The sequence below is a fragment of the Neophocaena asiaeorientalis genome, unplaced genomic scaffold (assembly GCF_003031525.2).
Source record: "Neophocaena asiaeorientalis asiaeorientalis breed wild unplaced genomic scaffold, Neophocaena_asiaeorientalis_V1.1 scaffold143, whole genome shotgun sequence".
Lineage (NCBI taxonomy): Eukaryota > Metazoa > Chordata > Mammalia > Artiodactyla > Phocoenidae > Neophocaena > Neophocaena asiaeorientalis.
The window spans coordinates 3,083,012-3,107,144 of record NW_020175536.1 but is presented as its reverse complement, the minus strand read 5'-3'; the positions used below and the strand labels follow the sequence as shown (position 1 = coordinate 3,107,144).

General features: G+C 46.9%; 1 protein-coding gene across 1 annotated transcript in view; it reads right to left on the bottom strand.

The window, feature by feature from the left end:
• The window catches only part of VSTM5 (V-set and transmembrane domain containing 5), a 29,239-nt gene that overhangs the window by 3,759 nt on the left and 1,347 nt on the right, over positions 1–24,133 (bottom strand). Inside the window, exon 2 of the mRNA XM_024731264.1 lies at positions 24–350. Within this exon, the coding sequence (XP_024587032.1) occupies positions 24–350 (327 nt within the window). The remainder of the gene's footprint in view (positions 1–23; positions 351–24,133) is intronic.

Genomic DNA, 24,133 nt, shown 5'->3' with positions numbered 1-24,133 from the left:
CGGGGCCCCTGGGGGTGTCTTACCTGACACGTGCAGGACGATGGTGCCAAACTGACTGCTCCCCAGGCGCTCGGTCACCGTGATGACGTAGTAGCCGGAATCCCTCACACCCACACTGAAGAGCTGGATGGAGCCGTTGTCGAAGGTGCAGACCCTGTCCTTGTGGCTTTGGGAGATGTTGGCCTGAGTCCCTGGCTTCCACTCCACGATCTTCTGCATTCCCCAGTTGGACGTATACTTCCATTCGATAGTGGGGATGCCGTGGCAGGAGTATGCAACCGAGAGCAGGATGTCCTCTTCCACCGTGGCATTGATGGCTGCCTGGGGAATGTACAGGGACACCCCCTGACCTGCGGGATGGAGTGCTAGACTTGGCGCCACTCATATGGACTCACAGTGAAGTGAACTTCTATAACGCATTCATTTATTTAGCACGCATTTATTGAGTGCCTATAACATGCCAGGCTCTCTTCTAGGTTCCAATGCTGATGCTACAATGGTGAATGTCATGGACTGAATGTTTGTATCCGCCCCCCCCCCAATTTCTATGTTGAAGCCCTAACCCCCCAGTGTGGCTGTATTTGGAGACGGGGTCTCTAAGGAAGTAATTAGGGTTAAATGAGGTCATAAGGGTGGGGCCCTGCTCCAGTTGGATGTCTTTTTTTTTTTTTTCCTGCCGTGCCGAATGGCATGTGGGATCTTAGTTCCCCGACCAGGGATCGAACCTGAGTCCCCTTCATTGGAAGCGTGGAGTCTTAACCACTGGACAGCCAGGGAAGTCCCCTGGATTGGTGTCTTCATAAGAAAAGTCTCTCTCTCTCTCTCTCATTCTCTCTCCATGGACTCATATGGAGAAAGGACCATTTGAGGTCACAGAGAGAAAGCAGCTGTCTACAAGCCAGGAAGAGAGTTCTCCTCGGAAACCAAACCCTGCCAGAACCTTGATCTTGGACTTTCCAGCCTCCAAACTGTGCGAAAATAAATTTCTGTTGCTTAAGGCCCCCAGTTTGTGGTATTTTGTTATGGCAGCCCAAGCTAGGACAGTGAACAAAACACAAGATTACTATTCACTATTCCCTAGAGCTTCCATTGTATAAGGGAGACACACAAGGGTTAATAAACACATGAGATCATTTTAGATAACAAGTGCTTTAAAGATAATAAAATAGGGTACTAGTGGCGGGTGGGGAGTGGTACACAACATGAGACAGGATGGTCAGAGAGGACCTCGTTGAGGAAATGAACTGGGACCCAAACGACAGGGAGGTCGAGGAGGTAGCCACGCGAAGACACACATTTCAGGCAGAGGGAACAACTACAGAGAGTGAGGTGAGAGTGACCTGGTATGTCTGAGGGACAGAAAGAAGGCCAAAACGCGGGATGCAGGGAGCCATGGGGCGAGTTCAGGAGACAAGGCTGGAGAGCTAGGCAGGACTTGGGTCATGACGTGAGAGTCAGGGGCGGGTTTTACTCAAGGCTGATGGGAAACCATAGGAAGGCTTAGGTGGGAAGGTGACATTCTCCATTAAGCTTGAGAAAGTCCGCTGTGGAGAGCATCTGGGGGTGAGGGGGCCGGAGTGGAGGCAGGAAGAACAGTCAGGTGGCTGCCGCAGAGACTAGGTAGGAGATGGAGACATAGCCTTGGAGACAGTGAAAGGTGGTCTGATTTAGGATGCATTGGGGAGTAAAGAGGACAGAACGTGCTGATAACTAGCCGTGGCAGTGGGCGAGGCAAAGAGGCATCAAGCCGAGATTTCTGCACGAGTAGATGAACAGTAGAGCCACTGGCTAAGATATATGTCATGAAATATTTTATTAAGTAGGTACCATGCACAGGCCCTGCGCTAACTGCTTTACACACGCCACGTCATTAAAGTGTCACACAACCCACTAGAATTCCATCAAGGATATAAGAAACTTCAGTGTCAACAGGATTAAGTAGCTTGTCCAAGTTGACCCTGCAAAGGCTGAGATTCACACAAGGGCTGCTGACTCCAAAGGTCAGATATTTAACCTCTATGCTCAAGTCAAAGGTCAGTGGTTGGCAGTTAAGGGTACAGAATGTGACAAATCCCCTCCACCTCCACCCTCCCCACACAGAGAACGGTCAGGGCTGGCTGGAGACTGGATAGTGAATAGGGCAGGATTCAAGCTGGAGCCCATGCCTCTGTTTCCACTTCTACTTCCTGTTTAGCCCCTCACTCTTTGGGTGCCCAGTTGCCCCTGGGCCCCTGCTGTGTGGCTCCAGGTAACCATGCCTGTTACTTTTCCAGACTTTTCTCATTGTCCTCTCCCATCCCCAGGATATCCCATTACCATCCCTCTCCTAAGGCTCGCCTAAGTGGCTGGAGATAATCCGATAGGTTCCAAGCTGAAAAACTGGGAGGTAATAATGGCTTTCAAGAGTTATAGCTGCCGGAACTTCCCTGGTGGTCCAATGGTTAAGAATCTGCCTTGCAATGCAGGGGACACAGGTTCAATCCCTGGTCGGGGAACTAAGGTCCCGTATGCCATGGGGCAACTAAGCCTGTGCACCACAACTACCGAGCCCGCTCACTCTGGAGCCCACATGTCACAACTAGATAGCCCGTGTGCCGCAACTGCTGAGCCTGCACAGCACAACTAGAGAGAAGTCTGTGCGCCTCAACGAAAGATCCTGAATGCAGCAATGAAGATCCCACATGCCGCAGTTAAGAACTGTCACAGCCAAAAAAAAAAAAAAAAATTACAACTGCCACGTAACAGAAAAATATTTTCTCCCCAACCCTATTTTAAAAAATGTTAAACTCACAGAAAGATTGAAAGCCAAGTACAATTAACATCTATATACCCTCTCCTAAATTCACCAATTAACATTTTGCCACATTTGCTTTTTCTCTCTCTCTCTCAGGTAGAAAACAGAGGTCAAGTTCCAGGTCAGCCCTTGGAGGGCAGGAATTAGGTGCTTTCTTCATCTCAGTGTTCCCTGTACCCAGCACAATGCCTGACACATAGTGATTGGCCAATAAACGTTTGTTGAATGAATAAGTGAATGACTAATTATAGCAGCAAGAAGGCGAGCCGATCTGATAGAAATGTTGCTGCTTGGGTGGTTTGAAAAGTTAAGCACATCTAAAAGCTTATACACATATAGCAAAGAGAACTGTAATTTACTTAAGGCTTTATGTGTCCGTTGCTTTATTATCTATTTATTATGTGTTTTAAAATCCTTCTGTTTTTTATAGGAGTCAGCAACATGCCCATGTAGCTAGGAAATGGCAAAGGTGGGATTTGCATGCAGTTCTGTCTGATTCAAAACCCACAGTTTTTCCACTCTACTTGGTGACTACTGATCTATCATCTATTTATCTATATTTTCTGATTTCCCTGACCTCACATATGTGCAGCTGGGATTATGATTACCATAAGATTTGGAAAACCATATTTAGAGCTAATGACAAATCTGGATCATCAACTATTTGTATTACATGTACATCCTGTGTTAACCATGTTAGTCAAGGTTACTGACAGACTAGTCTGGGGGAGTAGCAGCCCTTTTAATAGCCTTAGGGACCTCCATTTTGAGCCTTTCAGTTATTTTGTCCCAAGAAATGGCAAAACTGAAAAACAAAAATAACATGCCCAAGTTTCTCAGATGCTGACACAGCTGGAAGCTGGCCAACTGGTCCTTGTTAGCTTCTATATTTTCTTTTGACTAGAAAACCCTCTTCCTAATCTGACAAATTAATCAGGCATTTAACTAGGTTTTAGGAACAAAGAGTTCCTCTTCTTCCTGACCCATAGAAGTAGGAATAAATGGTCTATGGCAAAGATGGAACATGAACAGTTCCAAGAGTTTAAAGGCAAACTGCTTGTCAACTGTTTAAAAAGTTGAATTAATGAGTAACCACTCCTGCACCTCATGCTAAAATCATTCCCGAACAAGAGAAACTTAGTGGCTAGGCCAATAGTCAGACCTGGCTCAAATGTTCTACTCAAGGAGGTTAGTGCAATAAATCAGATTTTACGTGTAAAATGGATGCCAGGCAGCCATGAACAAAAATGAACTTTGTGCAGACAAGGGAAGATGTCTATGACATGTTACTCAGTTATAAATTTATAGAGCTTCCCTGGTGGCGCAGTGGTTGAGAGTCTGCCTGCCGATGCAGGGGACACGGGTTCGTGCCCCGGTCCGGGAAGATCCCACATGCCGCGGAGCTGCTGGGCCCGTGAGCCATGGCCGCTGAGCCTGCACGTCCGGAGCCTGTGCTCCGCAACGGGAGAAGCCACAACAGTGAGAGGCCCGCGTACCACAAAAAAAAAAAAATAAATAAAAAATAAAACAATATGCTATGATCTTACTTACATTTGTGTAACTATGTGCTAATATGTATATATTTAGTATGGAAAAGTGTTGGAGTAATATACGCTATATTAACAGGGATTATCCGTTAGAGATTGGACGGCACCAGAAATTTTCCAAGTTATACATTTATATCATTTTGCATTTTCACATTGATTAAATTGATAATAAAAAAAATGTTTTAAAAATCATTTAAAGTTCTGATTAGACCAAGATATCTGGTGAGCAAAGTTTAAAGTTTAAAAGTTTACCTTGCTTCTCATCTTTACTTGAATTCTATGTGGAGAGAAGAGAAAAACTAAATTCTACCAATTTCCCAGAAAGATGTAGGTGCTTCCTTTAAGGAAGAGGTCACGTAACTGAAGACATTAGCAGGGCAGAAGCCACTGGAACCTGAACCAAGGGGCTTCCGGAAAGCCTGATTTCCTGGAGCTGGTGACACCCCTTGGGAACTAATCAAAGAGAAAGTACCAGGCAGGTGAAGCCAGCTACTGAGCAACAGGCTGGAATCTAATACTCTAACCTAAAAGGACTAATCCTTACTCCTTTTCCTTCAAGTAAATTACAGAGGTAGCACTTTGCTGCTTTTAAAAATTTATTATTTAAGAAGGATCTATTTCCTGAAATCACAATACAGGTTAATACTCTTCACACCACAATTTGGGGGGACAACAGCATCAATTAAAGGGGAGACATATATTGCCTGCCATGGAGGATACACCTTAATCAAGACAACTCATTTTTTTAAATTAATTAATTTATTATTATTATTTTGGTTGCGTTGGGTCTCCGTTGCTGTGCGGGCTTTCTCTAGTTGCAGCAAGTGAGAGCTACTCTTTGTCGCGGTGCGCGGGCTTCTCACTGCGGTGCCTTCTCTTGTTGCGGAGCACGGGCTCTAGGTGCGCAGGCTTCAGTAGTTGTGGCGCACGGGCTTAGTTGCTCTGCGGCATGTGGGATCTTCCCCGACCAGGGCTCGAACCCGTGTCCCCTGCATTGGCAGGCAGATTCTTCACCACTGCGTCACCTGGGAAGTCCCAGGACAACTCATTTTCATCTCACTTATCTGGAAAGCCACTTATCCAGCCAGTGTGATCATCAGATGAGAACCAGGAAACAAGCATCATTGTCATCAGCATCCTTATCAAGACCGTAGGCAAGACCGCACCCTATTTCTAGAAGTCAGAAAGCCTAGTTTAGGGGTCCTAATTCAGAAGTACTGGAGCAGGTTGGTGAAGTGATGAGTCACAACACAAAAGGGTTATTCCAGGTGCGGTGAGGTGCGGTGGAGATACCTGATGTGGGAGGATCCACACAGGTTCACCCTGGGGACCTCTTAGCTGTCGAGACCTAGAGACGGCGCGTTCACTGCTGAGAGCCCCGGCTTCCTCCGCGGTGGAATGAGGACTGGATAACCTCAGGAGGAGGGCTGTGAGGATGAGGTGACACAACACATGTAAGGCCCAGCGGGGCTGAACACAAGGTACCCGTCCAGGAGCTGCAGTCCCCACTGCTCATCCCTCTCCATCGGTGTGTCACCTGCCTCAGGTGACCAACCCTCATGGTTTGCCCAGGGCTGAGAGTCTTCCCAGGATTCAAGAGTTTCAGTGCTAAAATCGGGACAGTCATGGGCAAAACAGGACAGCTGGTCACCCCATCTGAGACTCAAAGAAACGTTGAAGAGCAAAGAGAAAACTCTAAGACAACAGCTGATTCCTGAGGCACCCAAGGGGGCTCCACAGTGGGGGTGTAGAGACAGCCAGCTCTGGGTAGACAGAGAGGACAAAAGCCCTTCTTCCCTTAACCCTTTGGCTTCCGAACACATCTCCCATGGGTCAGCAATCTCACCGCATCCCCTTTTTAGTGGGGACCGCCCACCAGTGATTGAGCCCAGCCCCACACTCGCCACGCTTCCTCCATGGCAGGGCACTGGCTTGTGGGCGCTGGCCTGGTGAAGAGTATATCATCACACCCATTTTAGAAAGGAGCAAGGTCAAGCCACTGAGGTTAGGTAGTTCGTGCAATGTCACAGTAAGTGGCTGAGTAGAGATGGAAATCGGGGTATTCTTCAACTGTCCCGATAATAAGCCAGGATGTCTGCAGGAGCTGGGGTATGGGGAAGACATCATTACAGCTGAGGCTTGAAGAATAAGATTTTGAAAGGGAGGAAGGGCAATCCCAGCTAAGAAAGAAATGAGCCCACCTAGAGGAGCATGATGGATCCTCATGTTTGGGACCTGGTGAGTAAGAAACAAAGATGGGCTATACCATGAGGAATCTGTCACAGGCTGGGGATCAACCGAAGGAATTATCCGCGGGCAGTGAGGCCCTAGGATGGTATTCAAGTAGGAGCATGGCATGCTCTAAACTGGGCTTCAGGAAGGGCAATCTGGCAGCAGAATTCACGATTTTATCATCTACACACCTCACCTGCATGGCCCTGGGCTCACCGCATGTGCTTGTCCTATGCACCTTCAGGAGAGCTCATGGCTGGAGCCCAAACAGGTGGGAACAGCCTAAGGTGCTGAGTGTGGCCAGACCTGGGCCAGTCTCTGGCCTGGACTGGGGAGACGGGGTGGTGGGAGCAGCAGGAAGCACACACGTGCGTGGTAGATCTGCCCTAGACTCTGAGATCTTTGCTGGGAGAACTCGTTTCCGATTCATCTCAGAAACACCAGTGTCCAGCACAGGTCTGGCACTTCATAGGTGCTCACGATATGCCTGTATGAAAGAATGAATAAAGAATAAACAGGGCTTCCCTGGTGGCGCAGTGGTTGAGAACCTACCTGCCAATGCAGGGGACGCGGGTTCGAGCCCTGGTCTGGGAAGATCCCACATGCCACGGAGCAACTAGCCCCGTGAGCCACAATTACTGAGCCTGCGCGTCTGGAGCCTGTGCTCCGCAACAAGAGAGGCCGCGATAGTGAGAGGCCCGTGTACCGCGATGAGGAGTGGCCCCCGCTTGCCGCAACTAGAGAAAGCCCTCGCAGAGAAACGAAGACCCAACACAGCCATAAATAAATAAATAAAATTTTTAAAAAAGGCAAAATTCCTTTAAAAAATAAAATAAATAAAATAAACAAATATGCATGTCCTGCCTGTTGAACTGCAGCCCATTTGGAGAGATCAGGAAAGTAAGGGGTTGGATCTGTATTGAGTTGAGGGGGCAACAGGTCTGGCTGAGGGAGAGCTGGCAAGACCCCTTTCCCAGCCCCAAGTTTGCTGAGAGTCAAATAGCTAGGAGGAGAAATGGGATGGTTTTAAGCTGCAACTAATATATCCACGTCCCTGCCTAACTTCTGCCATTCCTGAAACAAGCGAGCCTGGAATTTCAGACACACAGCTTCATGAGGGGCCAACACAGAAACCCCAAATAATGGCTTTCAGGTTTCGATGCCATGACTAGTGTTGATGACTGACATGTGCATACAATTTACAGGGTACCAATCTCTCCTGTTAGCTCAGGTAGTAATTCCCCCCTCTTGGTGCCTGACTACTCAGAGACCAAAGAGCTCAGCTCTTCCCTGAGGGAGCTCCTCCCCCTCCCCCATATTGCCATATAATGGCCTTGGGAAGTCACCCAGATATCAGCCAAACCCAAACAAAATGGACAGATGCAGGTTTAGATGGAAGCTGGCAGGCTGCTTTCCCTCATCGGGTTCCTGTACTTGTACCCCAACCAGAAAAATCACTCCAAAATAGCAAGAGCCACTGTTTCTACTGGTAACACTTGTTAGGTACTAGCTGTCAGACACATTTATCACAGCTCAGTGAAACCCAGGCTGGGAAAGTTGAATGACTTGGCTGCTATCAGGAAACAATGAGAAAGTTTGATAACATTATGTTGCCACGAGTGTGCAGAAGTTGTACCCAATCATTACTGTGGAGATTATAAATGGGTACAATCTGCTTGAAGGGCAACATGTTGAAACCTATAGAAATATTAAATAGCACATACCTCTTGACCCAGAAATGCTACTTTTAGGAACTTATCCTACAAGTCATAAGGGCACATAGATGCAAAGTTATAAGTGTACATATTGTCACTGAAGCACAGCAAAAGACTGGTGACAACCTATGTGTTCATAGGTACACGAAAACTGTTTCTTACTCCACAAAGAACACTTCTGACACTTACTACCTGAAGTTAGTGCAGACTCCACAGGTTAAGGGCTCAGTCTCACAAGACTGCTCCCCATTTCAGACACCAATCACAAGTCCAGGCTTCCTATACTTCTGACCAACTGGGTATAAATTGGAGGTTCCCATGACACCCTCTTCAGGTTTGATAATTTGCTAGAACAGCTCACAGAACTCAGGAAAGCACTTGACTTACTATGAGCACTTTATTATAAGGGATACAACTCAGGAACAGCCACATGGAAGAGATGCCACAGGGTAAGGTATGTTGGAAGGAGCGTGGAGCCCCCATATCCTCTTGGGCCACACTGCCCTCCCAATACCTCCATGTGTTCAGCAGCCCAGAAGCTCTCCCAACTCCCTTCAGTTAGGGTTTTTTTGGAGAGATCCCATGACATAGGCATGATTAAATCATTGGCAATTGGTGATTAACTCAATCCCCAGCCCTTCTTCCTTCCTGGGAGGTCAGGGATGGGGCTAAAATTCCAACTTTCTAATCACATGGTTTCTCTGCAAATGAACCCTCATCTTCCAAGAGTCACATCATTAACAATCAAAAAAACACTCATTGGGCTTCCCTGGTGGTGCAGTGGTTGAGAGTCCGCCTGCTGATGCATGGGACACGGGTTCGTGCCCCAGCCCGGGAAGATCTCACATGCTTCGGAGCGGCTGGGCCCGTGAGCCATGGCCACTGAAACTGTGCGTCCGGAGCCTGTGCTCCTCAACGGGAGAGGCCACGACAGTGAGAGGCCCGCATACTGCAAAAAAACAAAAACAAAAAAACCAAAAAACCACCACTCATCACTCTGGAGAATCCATGGGTCTTAGAAGCTTATGTGTCTGGAACCAGGGACTAAGACCAAATATTATAACAAAAGATGGTCCTATCGCTGCTATCACCCCGGAAATTACTAGGTTTTTAGGAGCTCTGTGTCAGGAATCAGGAGCAGAGACCAAATATATATTTCTTATTAAGTCAGAACTGGTTAAATAATTTATCAATATTCACACTTGGGAATACTACAGCGGCACTTTTAAAATGAGGTAGATCTATATGCATTGATATTAGATGATCTCAAAAATAATGAAAAAGCACAGAGCAGGACAGTGTGTAGAGACTGTTTCCATTTGAGTAAACTAATGATATGTATATATGCATGCACACACACACACACACACACACACACACACACACACACACACAGATCTGCACATTTATCCGTAAAATGCACAGAACATCTCCCAAAGGGTATTCTAAAAATCAGGTGCCATGCTTGTCTTTGGGGAGGGGACTGGGTGTCTGGGGTGGAAGAAGGCTTTACATTTCATTTTATATCCTTTTGATCAGTTAGAATATTTTAGTGAGTTTGTGAATTACTTAAAGAAAAACAACAAATAAAATGAATGCCAAGATTTGGTCAGAGTCCCAGATTTTTCACATTTGATAATGTTAGTAATTCACATATACACAATTGACAAAGTACTTCACAGGCACTATCTCAACCTGTGAGACAGGCAGGGGACTGGGGTTAAGGACCAATGCTTTTTGCTTCACAGGTACTTACTTATTTGATCACGAAATATATGCACCCAACATAGGAGCACCTAAATACATAAAACAAATATTAACAGACATAAAGGGATAAATTGACAGTACCACAATAACAGTAGGGGACTTTAACACCCTACTACGTCAATGGACAGATCATCCAGACAGAAAATCAATAAGGAAATACTGGCCTTAAATGACACATTAGACCAGAGGCACTTAATAGATATACAAAGAATATTCCTCCCCAAAGCAGCAGAATACACATTCTTTTTAAGTGCACACGGAACATTCTCCAGGATAGATCACATGCTAGGCCACAAAACAAGTCTCAGTAAATTTAAGAAAAGTGAAATCATACCAACCATCTTTTCTGGCTACAATGCTATGAGACTAGAAATCAACTATAAGGGAAAAACACTGCAAAAACCACGAAAACATGGAGGCTAAGCAATGTGCTACAAAACAACCAATGGGTCACTAAAGAAATCAAAGAAGAAATAAAAAAAAATACCTGGAGACAAAGAAAACACAGTGATCCAAAATCTATGGGTTGCAGCAAAGGCAGTTCTAAGAGGGAAGTTTATAGCAATACAAACTTACCTCAGGGAACAAAAAAAAAACTCAAATAACAACCTAACCTTACACCTAAAGGAACTAGAAAAAGAAGAACAAAAAAACCAAAATTAGAAGGAAAGAAATCATGAAGATCAGAGCAGAAATAAATAGAGATTTAAAAAAATAGAAAAAAATCAATGAAACTAAGAGCTGGTTCTTTGAAAAGATAAACAAAATTGATAAACCATTAGATAGACTCATCAAGAAAAAAAGAGAAAGGGCCGAAATCAATAAGGTCAGAAATGAAAAAGAAGTTACAATTGACACTACAGAAATACAAAGGCTCATAAGAGATTACTACTAACAACTTTATACCAATAAAATGGACAACCTAGAAGAAATGGACAAATTCTTAGAAACATACAATCTCCCAGGACTGAAGCAAGAAGAAATATATCCACAGAGTAATTAACAGTAATGAAGTTGAATCAGTAATTTTAAAAACTCCCAACAAACAAAATTCCAGGATCAGATGGCTTCACAGGTGAGTTCTACCACACATTTAGAGAAGAATTAACACCAATCCTTCTGAAACTATTCCAAAAAATTGCAGATGAAGGAACTCTTCCAAACTCATCTACTAGGCTAGCATCACCCTGATACCAAAACCAGGCAAAGATATCACAAAAAAAGAAAACACAGGCCAATATCACTGATGAACATAGAGGTAAAATCCTCAACAAAACACTAGCAAACAGGGGCTTCCCTGGTGGCGCAGTGGTTAAGAATCCGCCTGCCAATGCAGGGGACACGGGTTCGAGCCCTGGTCCGGGAAGATCCCACATGCCGCGGAGCAACTAAGCCCGTGTGCCACAACTACTGAGCCCATGTGCCACAACTACTGAAGCCCAGGCTCCTAGAGCCCATGCTCTGCAACAAGAGAAGGCTCTGCAATGAGAAGCCCACGCACTGCAACGAAGAGGAGCCCCCACTCACAACTAGAGAAAGCCTGCGTGCAGCAACGAAGACCCAACGCAGCCAAAGATAAATAAATTAATTAAAAGAAATAATAATACATAAATATAAATATATATATATTAAAAAACCCACAATGAGCTATCACCTCATACCTGTCAAATGGCCATCATCAAAAACTACAAATAACAAATGTTGGTGAGGATGTGGAGAAAAGGGAACCGTTGGACACTGTTGGCAGGAATGTCAAGTGGTGCAGCCACTGTGGAAAACACTAGGGAGGTTCCTCAAAAAACTAAAAATAGAACTACCATATGATCCAGAAATTCCACTCCTGGGTATATATTATATCCAAAGAAAACAATAACACTAACTTGAAAAGATACATGCACCCAATGTTCATAGCAGCATTATTTATAATAGCCAAGATATGGAATCAACCTAAGTGTCCATCAACAGATGAATGGATAAAGAAAATGTGGTATAAATACACAGTTTATATTGAATATTAACCCTAAAAAAGAATGAAATTTTGCCACTTGCAACAACATGGATGGACTTAGAGGGTATTATGCTCAGTGAAATAAGTCAGATAGAGAAAGACAAATACTGTATGATATCACTTATAAGTGGAATCTAAAAAATAAAACTAGTGAATATAACAAAACAGAAACACTCACAGATACAGAGAACAAACTAGTGGTTACCAGTGGGGAGAGGGAAGGGGGAGGGGCAAAATAGGGGTAGGGGATTAAGAGATACAAAGTACTGTATATAAAATAAATAAGCTACAAGGATATATTGTACAGCACAGGGAATATAGCCAATATTTTAAACTATAACTGGATTATAATCAATAAAATTTTTGAATCACAATGTTGTATACCTGAAACTAATACTGTAAATCAACTATACTTCAATTAAAAAAAAGATAGCTGGTGATCAGAATGTTTTACAATCAAAATCTTATTAAGCCAGTAGTATATTTATTCATTAAAAAAAATGAGGAAACTGAGGCTGAGTCACACTATAAGTGTCCAAATCCCTGACAAGTAGAAAATCAGAGCTGAGACTGGAACCCAACTCTCCTTTCACTGCTCCACAGCTGCTTCTAATAAGATAAGGCACTTTGAGTATGGAGGTGGAGTGTTTCACTTCTTTTATGTTTCCCAAAATAGCACATCACTCAGTGCTGGTAAGGACTTGGGAGACAGATGTGACAGGAAGCAAGAGTTTAGACCTGGGCTTTCCCATATGGTAGCTGCAAGCCACAGTAGCTATTGAGCACTTGAAATTAGCTAGTCTGAATTGAGATGTGCTCTAAATGTAAAATACACACCAGATTTTGAAGACTTGGTACTTAGCATGTTAAACAGAATGTAAAATATCTCATTAATAATTTTTTATCTTGAATACATGTAGAAATAATATTTTAGACATATTGGGTAAACAAAATATATTAAAATTAACTGTGCCTATTTCTTTTTTAATGTGACCACTAGAAAATTTAGAATTATATACATGTCTTGCATGTGTGGCTCACATTATATTTCTATTGGATACCATTGGTTTAGACCATCACTCCTCCACCCGCTTCAGGAAAGTCCTCTTCCCTTGAGTTTGTTTCACCCTCTCGCCTCCTCGTCATTGTGGGTGCTCTGTTCCCCCAGTCTCCTCTTCACTCTTCAAACACGTTGGCAACTCTACTGCAAGGTATGGCATCATCCTACATACCTCCGGCATTAGGAGATTCTCCTAATTCTATTCTCCTAACATCTACAAGAAGATTCTCCCTCTACCTCGGTCTCCAGTAGAGCAGCCTGCTCTGACCACAACCTTCTCTCCTTCCTGTTTACTGTTCAACAACTCCCACTGGCCTCCTCAGTCCTTCCACTCCAACTCTCTCTACCTTTCCCAATCCATCATTCTCACATCCCTCCCTCTCCAGCCTGGGTTCCATAGCCCATCACGTCCCAAACACTCTTGCCAAGATTCTTCAAACTCCAGTGGCCTCTGTCCTTTAATCACATCTACTAGCAAAACCCTCACCCTGGATCAACAGCTCTTCACTTCCTCTCTGCCCAGACCTGAGACCTGAGCAGTCAGCAGGGCAGGAGAACATCCCACGGCCAACACTCTCCGCAACAACAGCGCACACGGTTTCCAGTGCACATTCGAGAGGGCCCTCCGGACTGCCCATCTTAATGTACTGTTCACGTAAATTCACTCTTCCTTTCTCCATGGTTATTATGTCCCTCCAATCTCTTTGACCTCCAAATTCCTCCTCATTCCCAGCAGATGACCTCGTCCTCCTGGGACACCACTGAGCACCGTCTCCTGCTTGCAACGCCCTGTGGCTCCTGGGCCACCACACTCACCCGATGTTCTCCTCAGCTCCTTTTCTGCCGGCAGAGAGGAAACGCCGCCCTTCTCCCCAGATGCCGGGAAGGCACACCTGCCTGTGGGGACAGAGGGTGGCAGAGGAGGGCAAGATGCCGGCTGCGGAAGCCCTGGAATCTGAAGACCCAGGTACTGTTTCAGCTGCGCCAGGCCCTAGCCGAACAACTGCGCAAATCCCCTCCCCTCTCTGAGCCACTATTTCCTCATTTGTAATTAAGGATTATCATGGCTTGGCTGTTAAAGTTTCAATTAAAAAAAAAAATGTAGGTGAGAGAGCTTGACGGCCAGGAACAATTCCAGGGGGCACAGGAGCTCCCTTCTCTGATTTTTCACCCAGACTCAATCCAGTCTCTCCGCATTCAACAAGCATTTGGGAAAGTAAGTCAAGGGGACTGCCACTGATGGAGCACCAGCCCGGAGTCACACACACCACATGCAAATCCATAATTAGCTCCTTTGGCATCTGATCAGCTCCACCCAATCTCTTCTCAGAGCCCCGCAGAGAAGGCCCGGCAAACCCACCTCCCCAGCCAGCAGACTGGACCAAGGGGAACCACCTGATCTAATCTAGTTATTGTCAATCTTTGAATATTAGACCATTTGGGGAAGCTTTTAAAAATCCTACCCTGGACTGTGAGTTTAGAATCTTTGGGGGTGAGACCAAAGCCTCTGTGATTTTTAAAATTCCCCACATGATTCTAGCGTACAGCCAAGACTGAAAACCACTGAACGAACCCGCACTAAGGGGTTAGCAGCTGAAGCCCAGACCCACTTCCTAGGGGCATTTAACAACGTCTAAACCAAAGGAATGAAGGACCATTGTGTGTAAAAGGAATGTTTGAGGCACTGTGACAGCCTTTCAGCAATATATTTGGGGGAAATGGGCCCTTTCTGGCATCCCTCAAATTTTATTACATCTGGTCCTATTTCTAGAGATGCTTTTGGGTTAGGGAGGAAGAACGAGCGACCTAAATATTTCCCTTTGCCTCCTCTACTCTCCGCAATGTTATAAGGCAATGGTTCTCAACGTTTAGTTGCATCAGAATCACCTGGAGGGCTTACTGAAACAATTGCTGGGCCCCATCCCTAGTCTCTCATTCAGCAGCTCTGGGGTGAGGCCCCAGAGTTTGCATCACTAACAAGTTCCTAGGTAATGCTGCTGCTGGTCCCAGGACAACACCCTTAGAACTTTGGGCAAAGGGGGCACTGAGGATGCTCCTAGGATCCCTGAAAGCTGGCCCCTCCTCTCCTTCCCGAGCACAGTTAATACCACTTCTGCCAGCCAGGGGAAGAGCCTCTGATGCAGAACTTCTCATCTTGGAGAAGGGAAGACTTGAGACACCCAATCATTGCCAGAACGAGGACCAGTGTGTAAAGATTGAAAGAAGATGGGTTCCGGTGAAGAGAACTGAGAGCGTGTGTATATAACGCATGCATTCATGGACCTGGAGTCAGGCAGACTTATCCTCAACGTTTAGGTCTGCCAATAATAGCTGTGTGATGTGGGGTGAATTTGTTTCTTTCACTCTCTGTTACCGTACCAATGAAATAAGTATACTATAATAGGGCTGTGCCCACCTCCGGCAGCAGAATGAAGTTTAAGGGAGGCAAGACATATAAGGAGCTTATCACAGTTTCTAACACTTGGTGCCCATTCAATCATTATTGAATGGTTATTCTTCAAAGAACGAGAATTCTTTGAAGATGCACTGAGCTGCTTATTGAGGTAGTGAGCTCCCCATCCTCATGGGTGTGTAAGCAGAAGCTGGAGTTGTACCAGGGACTGAAGCAGTAGATCTGAGACTGGGAGCTGGAGTGTTGAGTGAAAGACGCTCCTTCTTCCAGCCCAAATTACGTAACACGTACAGAACTTGAATCAGCGTTTGTAAATCTGTGATCCACTTGTGGAGGTGTGGCAAGAGATTGGGTGACCCGAAATTCCTCCCTGTGGAGTTCCTTCCGGAATCTTTCTGACTTAAGCAAGAGCCACCCTTGCTAGAAAGCCAAACACTTTTCTGAATGGTCACAGGCTATGGTCAAGTCACTGCTGTGTTTCTACTTGGATGTCAAGGAAGCCAGGTATGGCAAAGGTGGCTGCCTGGCCCTGCCCAAGCTTGGGGGATGGGGTGCTGCTGGGTTTTCCCTCTGCAGATCTGGGCTGCAGGACTTATGGCGGGCCTGAGTCAGTGGCCAGCCTGGGGAACCAGGAGGTGGGGTGCTCCTCAGACACTTCTGTGGAAATGTTCCACTTCTGTGTGGAACAGGAGATCACCCTGGATCAACAGCTGTTCCACTGTGTGGAACAGGAGGATGAAGGAGGAAATGAGGTGGCTGACCTCCCAACAATTCTTTTTACAAGATGCCTGAAGGCTCTTGGAAGACGGGTGTCAAGTGATCAAAAGATAATTCAGGCACACATGTGACTGGGTACCACAGTTAGAGTACAAAGCTCCTCCTTCAATGAGACTAAAGGGCCAATCCCTCTTCATCCTACAGGTCTTAAACATCACTTCTTCCAGGAAGCCTTCCATAGTCCCTCAACACCAGGTTAGGGGTCCCAGCTTTGGGTTCCCATGGCTCTCTGTCCCTTGCTATCAACTTATCCCTGTCCATTGTAATTTCTCTTGATTAATGCTCCATCGTCCCAGATCAACTTTCAGCTATAAACACAGGGGCTGGTCTATCTTGTTCTTCATTGACTCCCCCGGGCCTGGCACAGTGCCTGGCACTTTGAGTTTCCCATAAACACCTGATGAAAGAATGAATGTCTTTAGGCAAGTCTCTCAACCTCTCTGAGCCTCAGTTTCCCCATCAATAAAATGGGGACTAATAATACCTATTTGCAGGATTACTGTGAAGTTGCATGGAAAAGCAGCTGTTACAGTGCTTGGCACAAAGTATGTGGTGCTCAATAGTCACAGATATTATTGCCTTGTCATTGTTATTAACAATTATAAACACTCGGGAGGTACTGGCTTTTCTTCTCTTCAGTTGGCTAGAGGCTATTAATAGTGATCTTTCTAAACTACACATCTTGCTGGGTCTCTCCTGGTTCTGAAAGACCTAAAAAGTCTCGCCTCAACCTTCTTTTCCTTCCCCATCTCCCAAGACTCCTTGCCATCCCCCAATTCCAGTTGCACCAAACTGTGGACCACTCCCCACTGTGGCTTACTCCTCTAGCTCAGCTCAGATCACCCATCCCCATTCTCAGCCTTCTGCTCACTCCTAAAGGCCCATCTTAAATGTCACTCCTCTGCCAGGCCCCACTCGGCTCCCACAGCACAGTTCCCGCCTGGCTTTGCGTTCGTGTTGGATGAGTGACTGCCCATCTCCCCCGCTAGAAGGAGCAGGCGAGCACACACTTAGGTCCGAACCGCCAGCACCCCAGCAGTGTGTGACATGACGATGGCTCATTCAAACTGGGGCTGTCAAACTGAATCGACAGTCTACCTGACATAACAAGCTCTGGTTCAAGGACTCCTGAACTCCCATCCCAGAGTATGCAGAAGGCCTGCTTGATGGCAAGAGGGAAGAGCGGGTCTGGTGTTCTGCTTTGGGGCATTGGCCTCCAAAAGGAACGTGCTCCAGTCCCACAGTGAGCCTGGGGTGGGGATACTGCAATCCGAGAGAAGGGCAAACAGCCAGAGAAGGCTCACGTTAGGTCCCCTGGCCAGTGTCTGGTGCCTAGGGACCCACATCTCCCTCCTGATCCCCTGGCACTAGAGTAAGAGTCTATCAGAGGAAATATTCCAGCACTTAAGATCCAAGACCTTCCCAAGCCCCAGTCCTTTAACTGTTAAGACAACTTATCAGATTGAATATGAAGAAATTGACCAGAGCTGAAAAACCTGACTTGACTAAAGAATTGTCACCCACTACTGGCCCCAAGAGCGAGAAGGTGACGGTGCGGTGTCTGTGCTCATTATTTCCTGTCGCTCAGAACCTTCCTCCTCCCGGCTCACCTGGCTTCCTCCTACTTTGCCTTCGAGGCTTCTTCTTTGAGAAGACTCCTTCAAACTCTCAGCTGAGCTAAATGCTTTTCTCAGTACCCCCTGGGCATCTGACCTCAAATCATTTGGGTAGGATCTGACCTCCCCTCTGGGTCATGTGATTCCCCCCACTGCAGGGACCGTGCTGAGTACCCCTGGCTCCTGGCATGGTGCTCCCGACACAGTCGGTGCTCAGGAACCATTTACTGAACCAAACCAAACTTCAGAGCAAAGCAGCCTTCTCTCTTGACCTAAGCCCGGTGGCAGAGTATCATGGCTCTGTCAGGGTTAAACTACTAATAAGGCATAAGCGAGACTCGTCTGCATACAATGGTGGGTGTTCTGAGAACGGAAGATGGGAGAGAGGTGCACTGTTCATGCCCAGATCTTTCCTTAAGATAAGATGAATGGAGGGGACATGGAAATGGTCTAATCCAGGAACTCTCTGCCTGGCCACACATTAGAGTCGTCCCAGGAGCCTAACTTGTATTGGGTCCTGCCCTCAAAGAGACGGATGTAACCATGTGGGGTAGGGTGTGGGCATCTGTAGGTCTTACAAGCCCTCCAGGAGGTTCTCATGTGCAGCCTTGGCTGAGAACCACTAAACAGCCCACCCTCCTGGCCCTGTGCACTCAGAGAATGAAGGTGACCCCATATACAGGGCTTACTGCCAGCACGGGACTGGAACCAGCCCCTCAGGCCCTGCCCCTTCCCAGCTGGGGACTCCCCAGGAAGCCCCAGAGCAGCGGGGCTCCTCTGGGATTAGCATGTCACTGGCCTGAGCTACCCCTAGGGATGTGCCTCAGCCGGGGAAAGGCCACTGTGCTCCCTGGACCACAGTGAACAGCAGGAATGTTCTGTGCTCGCTTTACGGTCCAGTGTGTCCTTTCCCCTTTGCCCACAGGGCTGACTGGTGCCTTCCCAGCCCAGCAAACCAGTTACGGGAGAAAATCATTGCCCAAATTCATACTTGCCAATGATGCCTCTCTCCCACTCCAATTTCTGCTAGGTAAGTAAATACTTTCTGACCCTGAGACTGTGTTCCAGGGAAAACCCAGGTGCAGGCAGCCCAGTGTTTGAGAGCACAGGCTACGGGGGTGCAGTGTCAGCGGGGTCTCTGAGTGGGGGACCAGTTAAGTTTCCAGTAGGTACCTACCAAGGCTACTCTCCCACTTCCCCACTCCCTCTTCCTTCGCTTAGCACACCCAGACCCTGCCAGGCCCCAAGAGGAAGCATGAACCTAGGGGTTTTTTTTACTTTTTTTTTTTTTTTTGGTTAGGATGGGATTTTGTTGCTGTGCGCGGGCTTTCTCTAGTTGCGGTACGCGGGCTTCTCACTGCGGTGGGCTCTCTTGCTGCAGAGCACAGCCTCTAGGCGCACGGGCTTCAGTGGTTGTGGCACACGGGCTCAGTAGCTGTGGCGCACGGGCCTAGCTGCTCCGCGGCATGTGGGATCCTCCCAGACCAGGGCTCGAACCCGTGTCCCCTGCATTAGAAGGTGGATTCTTAACCACTGCACCACTAGGGAAGTCCTGAACCTAGTTTTTGAGCAGTTGCTGTATGCCTAAAACTCTCTTCTCCACCCTGTCCTGCTGTATACCCTTACTCATCTTTCAAGACTCAACCTCACCTTCTTCATTCCCGTTCCCCAGGTAGGAGGATGCTTCCCGGTGACGGTGACTGACAGAAGCAACAGACACTCGGGAAGGACTCAATTTCAGTCCAGGCTGACAGAGATTACAGCAAAGTTATTTATTTGTAACATGCATCTTGACTTTAGATATATCGGAATATTAAAAGTAAAAAAAAAAAGTCTTAGAGCAGATGCAATAAATAGGGGTCCTTAAGTCCTGGGGACAATGGAGATAGGAGAGTCTCCTGACTGCAGCCCCTTCCCAGACCAGCAGAGAACATACTCAGGACTCCCTTGGAGACCAGAAATGAAGAAATTTGGGTGACTTTCTGGTTGATTCTGCCCCTCCCTCAATAGCTTCAGTGTAATCCCCCAGGGATTTTTTGAGCACTACCCCCAAGGGGAGGAGGTGTGTATGCAGGGGGTACCTGTCAGCCTGGAGGTGGCCCCTGGCCTTCCTCATCCTCCATACGGTGTGCATATCAATAGCACTGCACTCAGCACCCTGTATTAGGGCTCTGTTCTCCCCCCAGGGAGGGCTAAAAGCTGACGTGTCCATCAGAAGGGGGCTAGCTAAGGAAGAAGTAGCATGTGGATACAATGACATATGGATAGCAGTTGAGAAGAAGGAGCAAGATCTAGGCTATCAACATGGACAGAGCTCAAAAACTGCTGTAAAAAGGGAATTCCCTGGCGGTCCAGCGGTTAGGACTCGGCGCTCTCGCTGCCAAAGGCCCGGGTTCAATCCCTGGTCAGGGACCTAAGATCCCACAAACGGTGTGGCATGGCCAAAAATAAATAAATTGCTGTAAAAAGTAAGCTGCTGAGTAACAAGCACAGCACGACTGCATTTTTTTTTTTATTGCATTTTGAAAAGCACACCCAAGCACCACTCTTTTGGGTGGGTACCTTTATAGGTATGCAAGACCATTGTCTATAAATCAGAGAGGACAGTGCAGAGAGAGACCACGCCTCATTTGTTTCACCTGGGCCAGTGCAGAGCCCCATACATCATAACTGCTTAGTAACTGTGGACGGCCGTATAGGTGACCAGTGGGGCCTTGTCCTGGCGTGATGGATCCCGGTGTCTCCCCAGGGTCTCCAGGGGATACCTCCAACACCGGCTCTCCCTCCCCTCCCATGGCACCTCCAGCTAATCCAGAACCCATAGCTCCATCTGGCTGTGGTCGCTTTGGCCTATCAACTCCCTCCCCAGACCAAGGCTCAGCCCCCATGCTGCTCTTCTGTGCTACTGGGCACTGGGCCATGAGTGACTCAGTGGGGCTAGCTCCTCCATCCCTGGCTCCACCCTGGTAAGGTGGGGATGTTAAAGGGCACTCGTGTGTGTATTCATGTGTGCACACGTGTGGCTGTGTGTGCGTGCTGGGGGAGCGTGCTGCTTTTTAGAAGCTGGGGTTGGAGCACAGGAAGCAAGCTGACTTGGCCCGGGCCATTAGCTAAACTTTCCTACTTAACAATAGGTCCTACTGTATAGCAGAGGGAAATATACTCAATATCCTATGATAAACCCGAATGGAAAAGAATATTTAAAAAAGAATATATATATATGAATCAGTATATATGAATCAGCTGTACGGCAGAAATGAACACAACATTGTAAATCAACTATACTTCAATTAAAAACAAACGAAGAAACCAACAACAAAAAAACCCCAAACTTTCCTGCTTGAGTCTTGGATCATCTGCTTCCAAATGAGCGGGCGCACTGATGAGGAGGAGGCCTGATGGATAACTTCCCATGTTGAGAGCTGAGAAAAGAAATGAACAAGGGTCCTAGAAAAGTGCTCCACCTTGGCCAGGTGCGAGAGGCCTGCCAGCTTTCAGAGGGGATATGCCTTTAAGTCCCTGTCTTATTCAGCTTGAGCTGTTATAACAAAATACCAAAAACTGGGGGGCCTAAACAACAGACATTTACTTCTCACAGCTGTGGAGGCTGCGAAGTCCAAGGTCAAGGTGCCAACAGACTCAGTTCTCGGTGAGGACCCTCTTCCCGTCTTGCAGATGGCCCGCCTTCCTGCTGTATCCTCACATGTAGAGAGGGAGCGCTGGTCTCTTCCTCTTATTATAAAGACACTAATCCCCTCATGGAAGACCCACCCTCATGACCTCATCTCAACTTAATTGCCTCCCAAAGGTCCCACCCACCTCCAAGCACCATTATATTGGGAGTTAGGGCTTCAACATATGAATTTCTGGGGGACACAAACATTCAGTCCATAACACCCTGCCCCTGGCCCCCAAAAATTCATGCAATGAATTCTTGCATGCAAAATACATTCATTCCATCCCAACAGCTCCAAAAGTCTTAACTCCTTTCAGAGACTTGGGGTATGATTCATCTTAAAAGAAAACTACTCTCCAGCTGTGAACCTGTGAAACCAGGTAAGTTATATACTTCCAAAATGCAGTGGTGGGACAAGCATGGGATAGACATTCCCACTGCAAAAAGAAGAAATCAGAAGTAAGAAGGAGTGACGGGTCCCAAGTGAGCCCCAAACCTAGCAAGGTAAATGCCGTTAGCTCTTTGGTTCGATGCTCTGCCTTTAGGACCCACTGAGACAGGGGTGCATCCTCACCCCTGCAGCTCTGCTGGGCATTTCCATGTCCTCCGGAGACTCTGCAAGGCCTCCGTCTTGCCTGTTGAAACCAAGGCAATGCCCCACCCCCACCTTTTTAAACCGAGGAGACAGCTCTGATGCTGGCTGAATTGTCCTCAGAGTCATTCTTTTCTTAGCCTGAAAAATAGTGTACACAGCTAAACAGCGATACAGTCAGCCCTGTAGGATCTATCAAATCTGACAGCCTTCCCTCATTCCATTCTGTCTTCACCCCCTTCAGTTACCCTGAGTTGTTTCTGCTGGGGTGGCTGATTAGGCCCGTGGTTCACACCCAGGCTAATCTTATCAAAGAGTGTTTGGCCGCAATCTACGTCTTCTCTTCTGAACATGCTCTCTTTTTTCGTAACACAGATAGGCTGAGAATTTTCCATATCTTTAAGTTCTAGTTCCTTTTTGCTTAAGAATTCCTCCTTCAAGTCATTTCTCTCTTCTTGCATTTTACTATAAGCAGACAGGAGGGACCAAGTTGCTCCTTCGACACTGCTTAATATCTCCTCAGCTAAATATCTAATTTCTCATCACTCCCAAGCTCTACCTTCCACAGAACACTAGAACATGAACACAGCTCAGCCAAGTTCTTTGCCACTTTCTAACAAGGATCACCTTTTCTCTATTGTCCAGTAACATGTTCCCCATTTCCATCTGAAACCTGACCAGAATAGCCCTTAGAGTCTATATTTCTAGCATGTACTTCAAAACTCCTCCGCTTCTACCCATTACTCAGTCCCAAAGCTGCTTCCACATTTCTGGGTATTTGTTACTGCAGCACTTTACTTCTCGGTACCAATTTCTGTCTTAGCTTGGGCTGCTATCACAAAATACCATAGACTGGGTGCCTTAAACAACATAGTTCTGGAAGCTGGGACATCAAGATCAAGGTGATGGCAGATTTGGAGGACTCTCTTCCTGGCTTGCAGAGAGCTGCCATCTTGCTTCGTCCTCACATGGCAGAAAGAGATAGAGAGAGGGATCTCTGGTGTCTCTTCCTCTTCTTATAAGGACACTACCCCCATCGTGGAGGCCCCACCATCATGACTTCCTCTAAACCAAACTGCCTTCCAAAGGCTCCACCTCCAAATAGCATCACATCGGGGGCTGAGTTTTCAACATGTGAATTTCAGGGGGACACAAACATTCAGTCCATAACACTCCCGTTTATAGAGAAAAGGCCTCAAATGCAGGGTGTTTGTATGTTTGTGTTTGTGGAGCATTTCACACAGACTTCAGTGTAAATGATGAATATCTGACTTTCTGGGTGGAAGCTTTGGGCAGAGGCTGAAAAGGCAGAGAATGGAGGGAGCTGGTGAGGGGGAGGAGGTCCCGTCTACATCATCAGTGCTGGCCCGGAAGCACAGGCCCCCATCAGGCAGGTACACACCCACTCACTATCCTTAAGGGGTAGACTCTGGCTGGCACTGGACAAGCGCTGGGAATCTGTCTTCCTGGAGTTTACAGCTTTGCAGGAGTCACTATTCAATGGAGAACTGCAAAACTTTGACCCTTCCTCCTGGTTTTGCATGTGCTCCCTCTTTACCTAGTATGCGCTGTGTTCCCTCTGCCCCTTCCCCTGGCTGCTCCTGTCCATCTGTCAGTGGGTAGGTGCAGCTCCCTTTGGGAGGCTTGGCCTCATTCCCCTGAGCCTCTAGGGCTTCCAGAACTTTGGCACTTCCTGCCTCTCAGGACTCGCCACTCCAAGCCGGCACTCTTGTCTGCTCGTCTGAGGACAGGACTGTGAACCATGGTATCCCCAGTACGACTGTGGCCTGCTTCCTGAAAGCAGAGGGTGCCATGAATGAGTGAGTGAATAAATGAATTATACACTGTGGTGAATCGTTGGTCCTTGAATGCCTGGGACAGCTGTACAGATGTTGCATGAGAATGCCTGATTGGAAACACATGTTGAAGGGTTGAA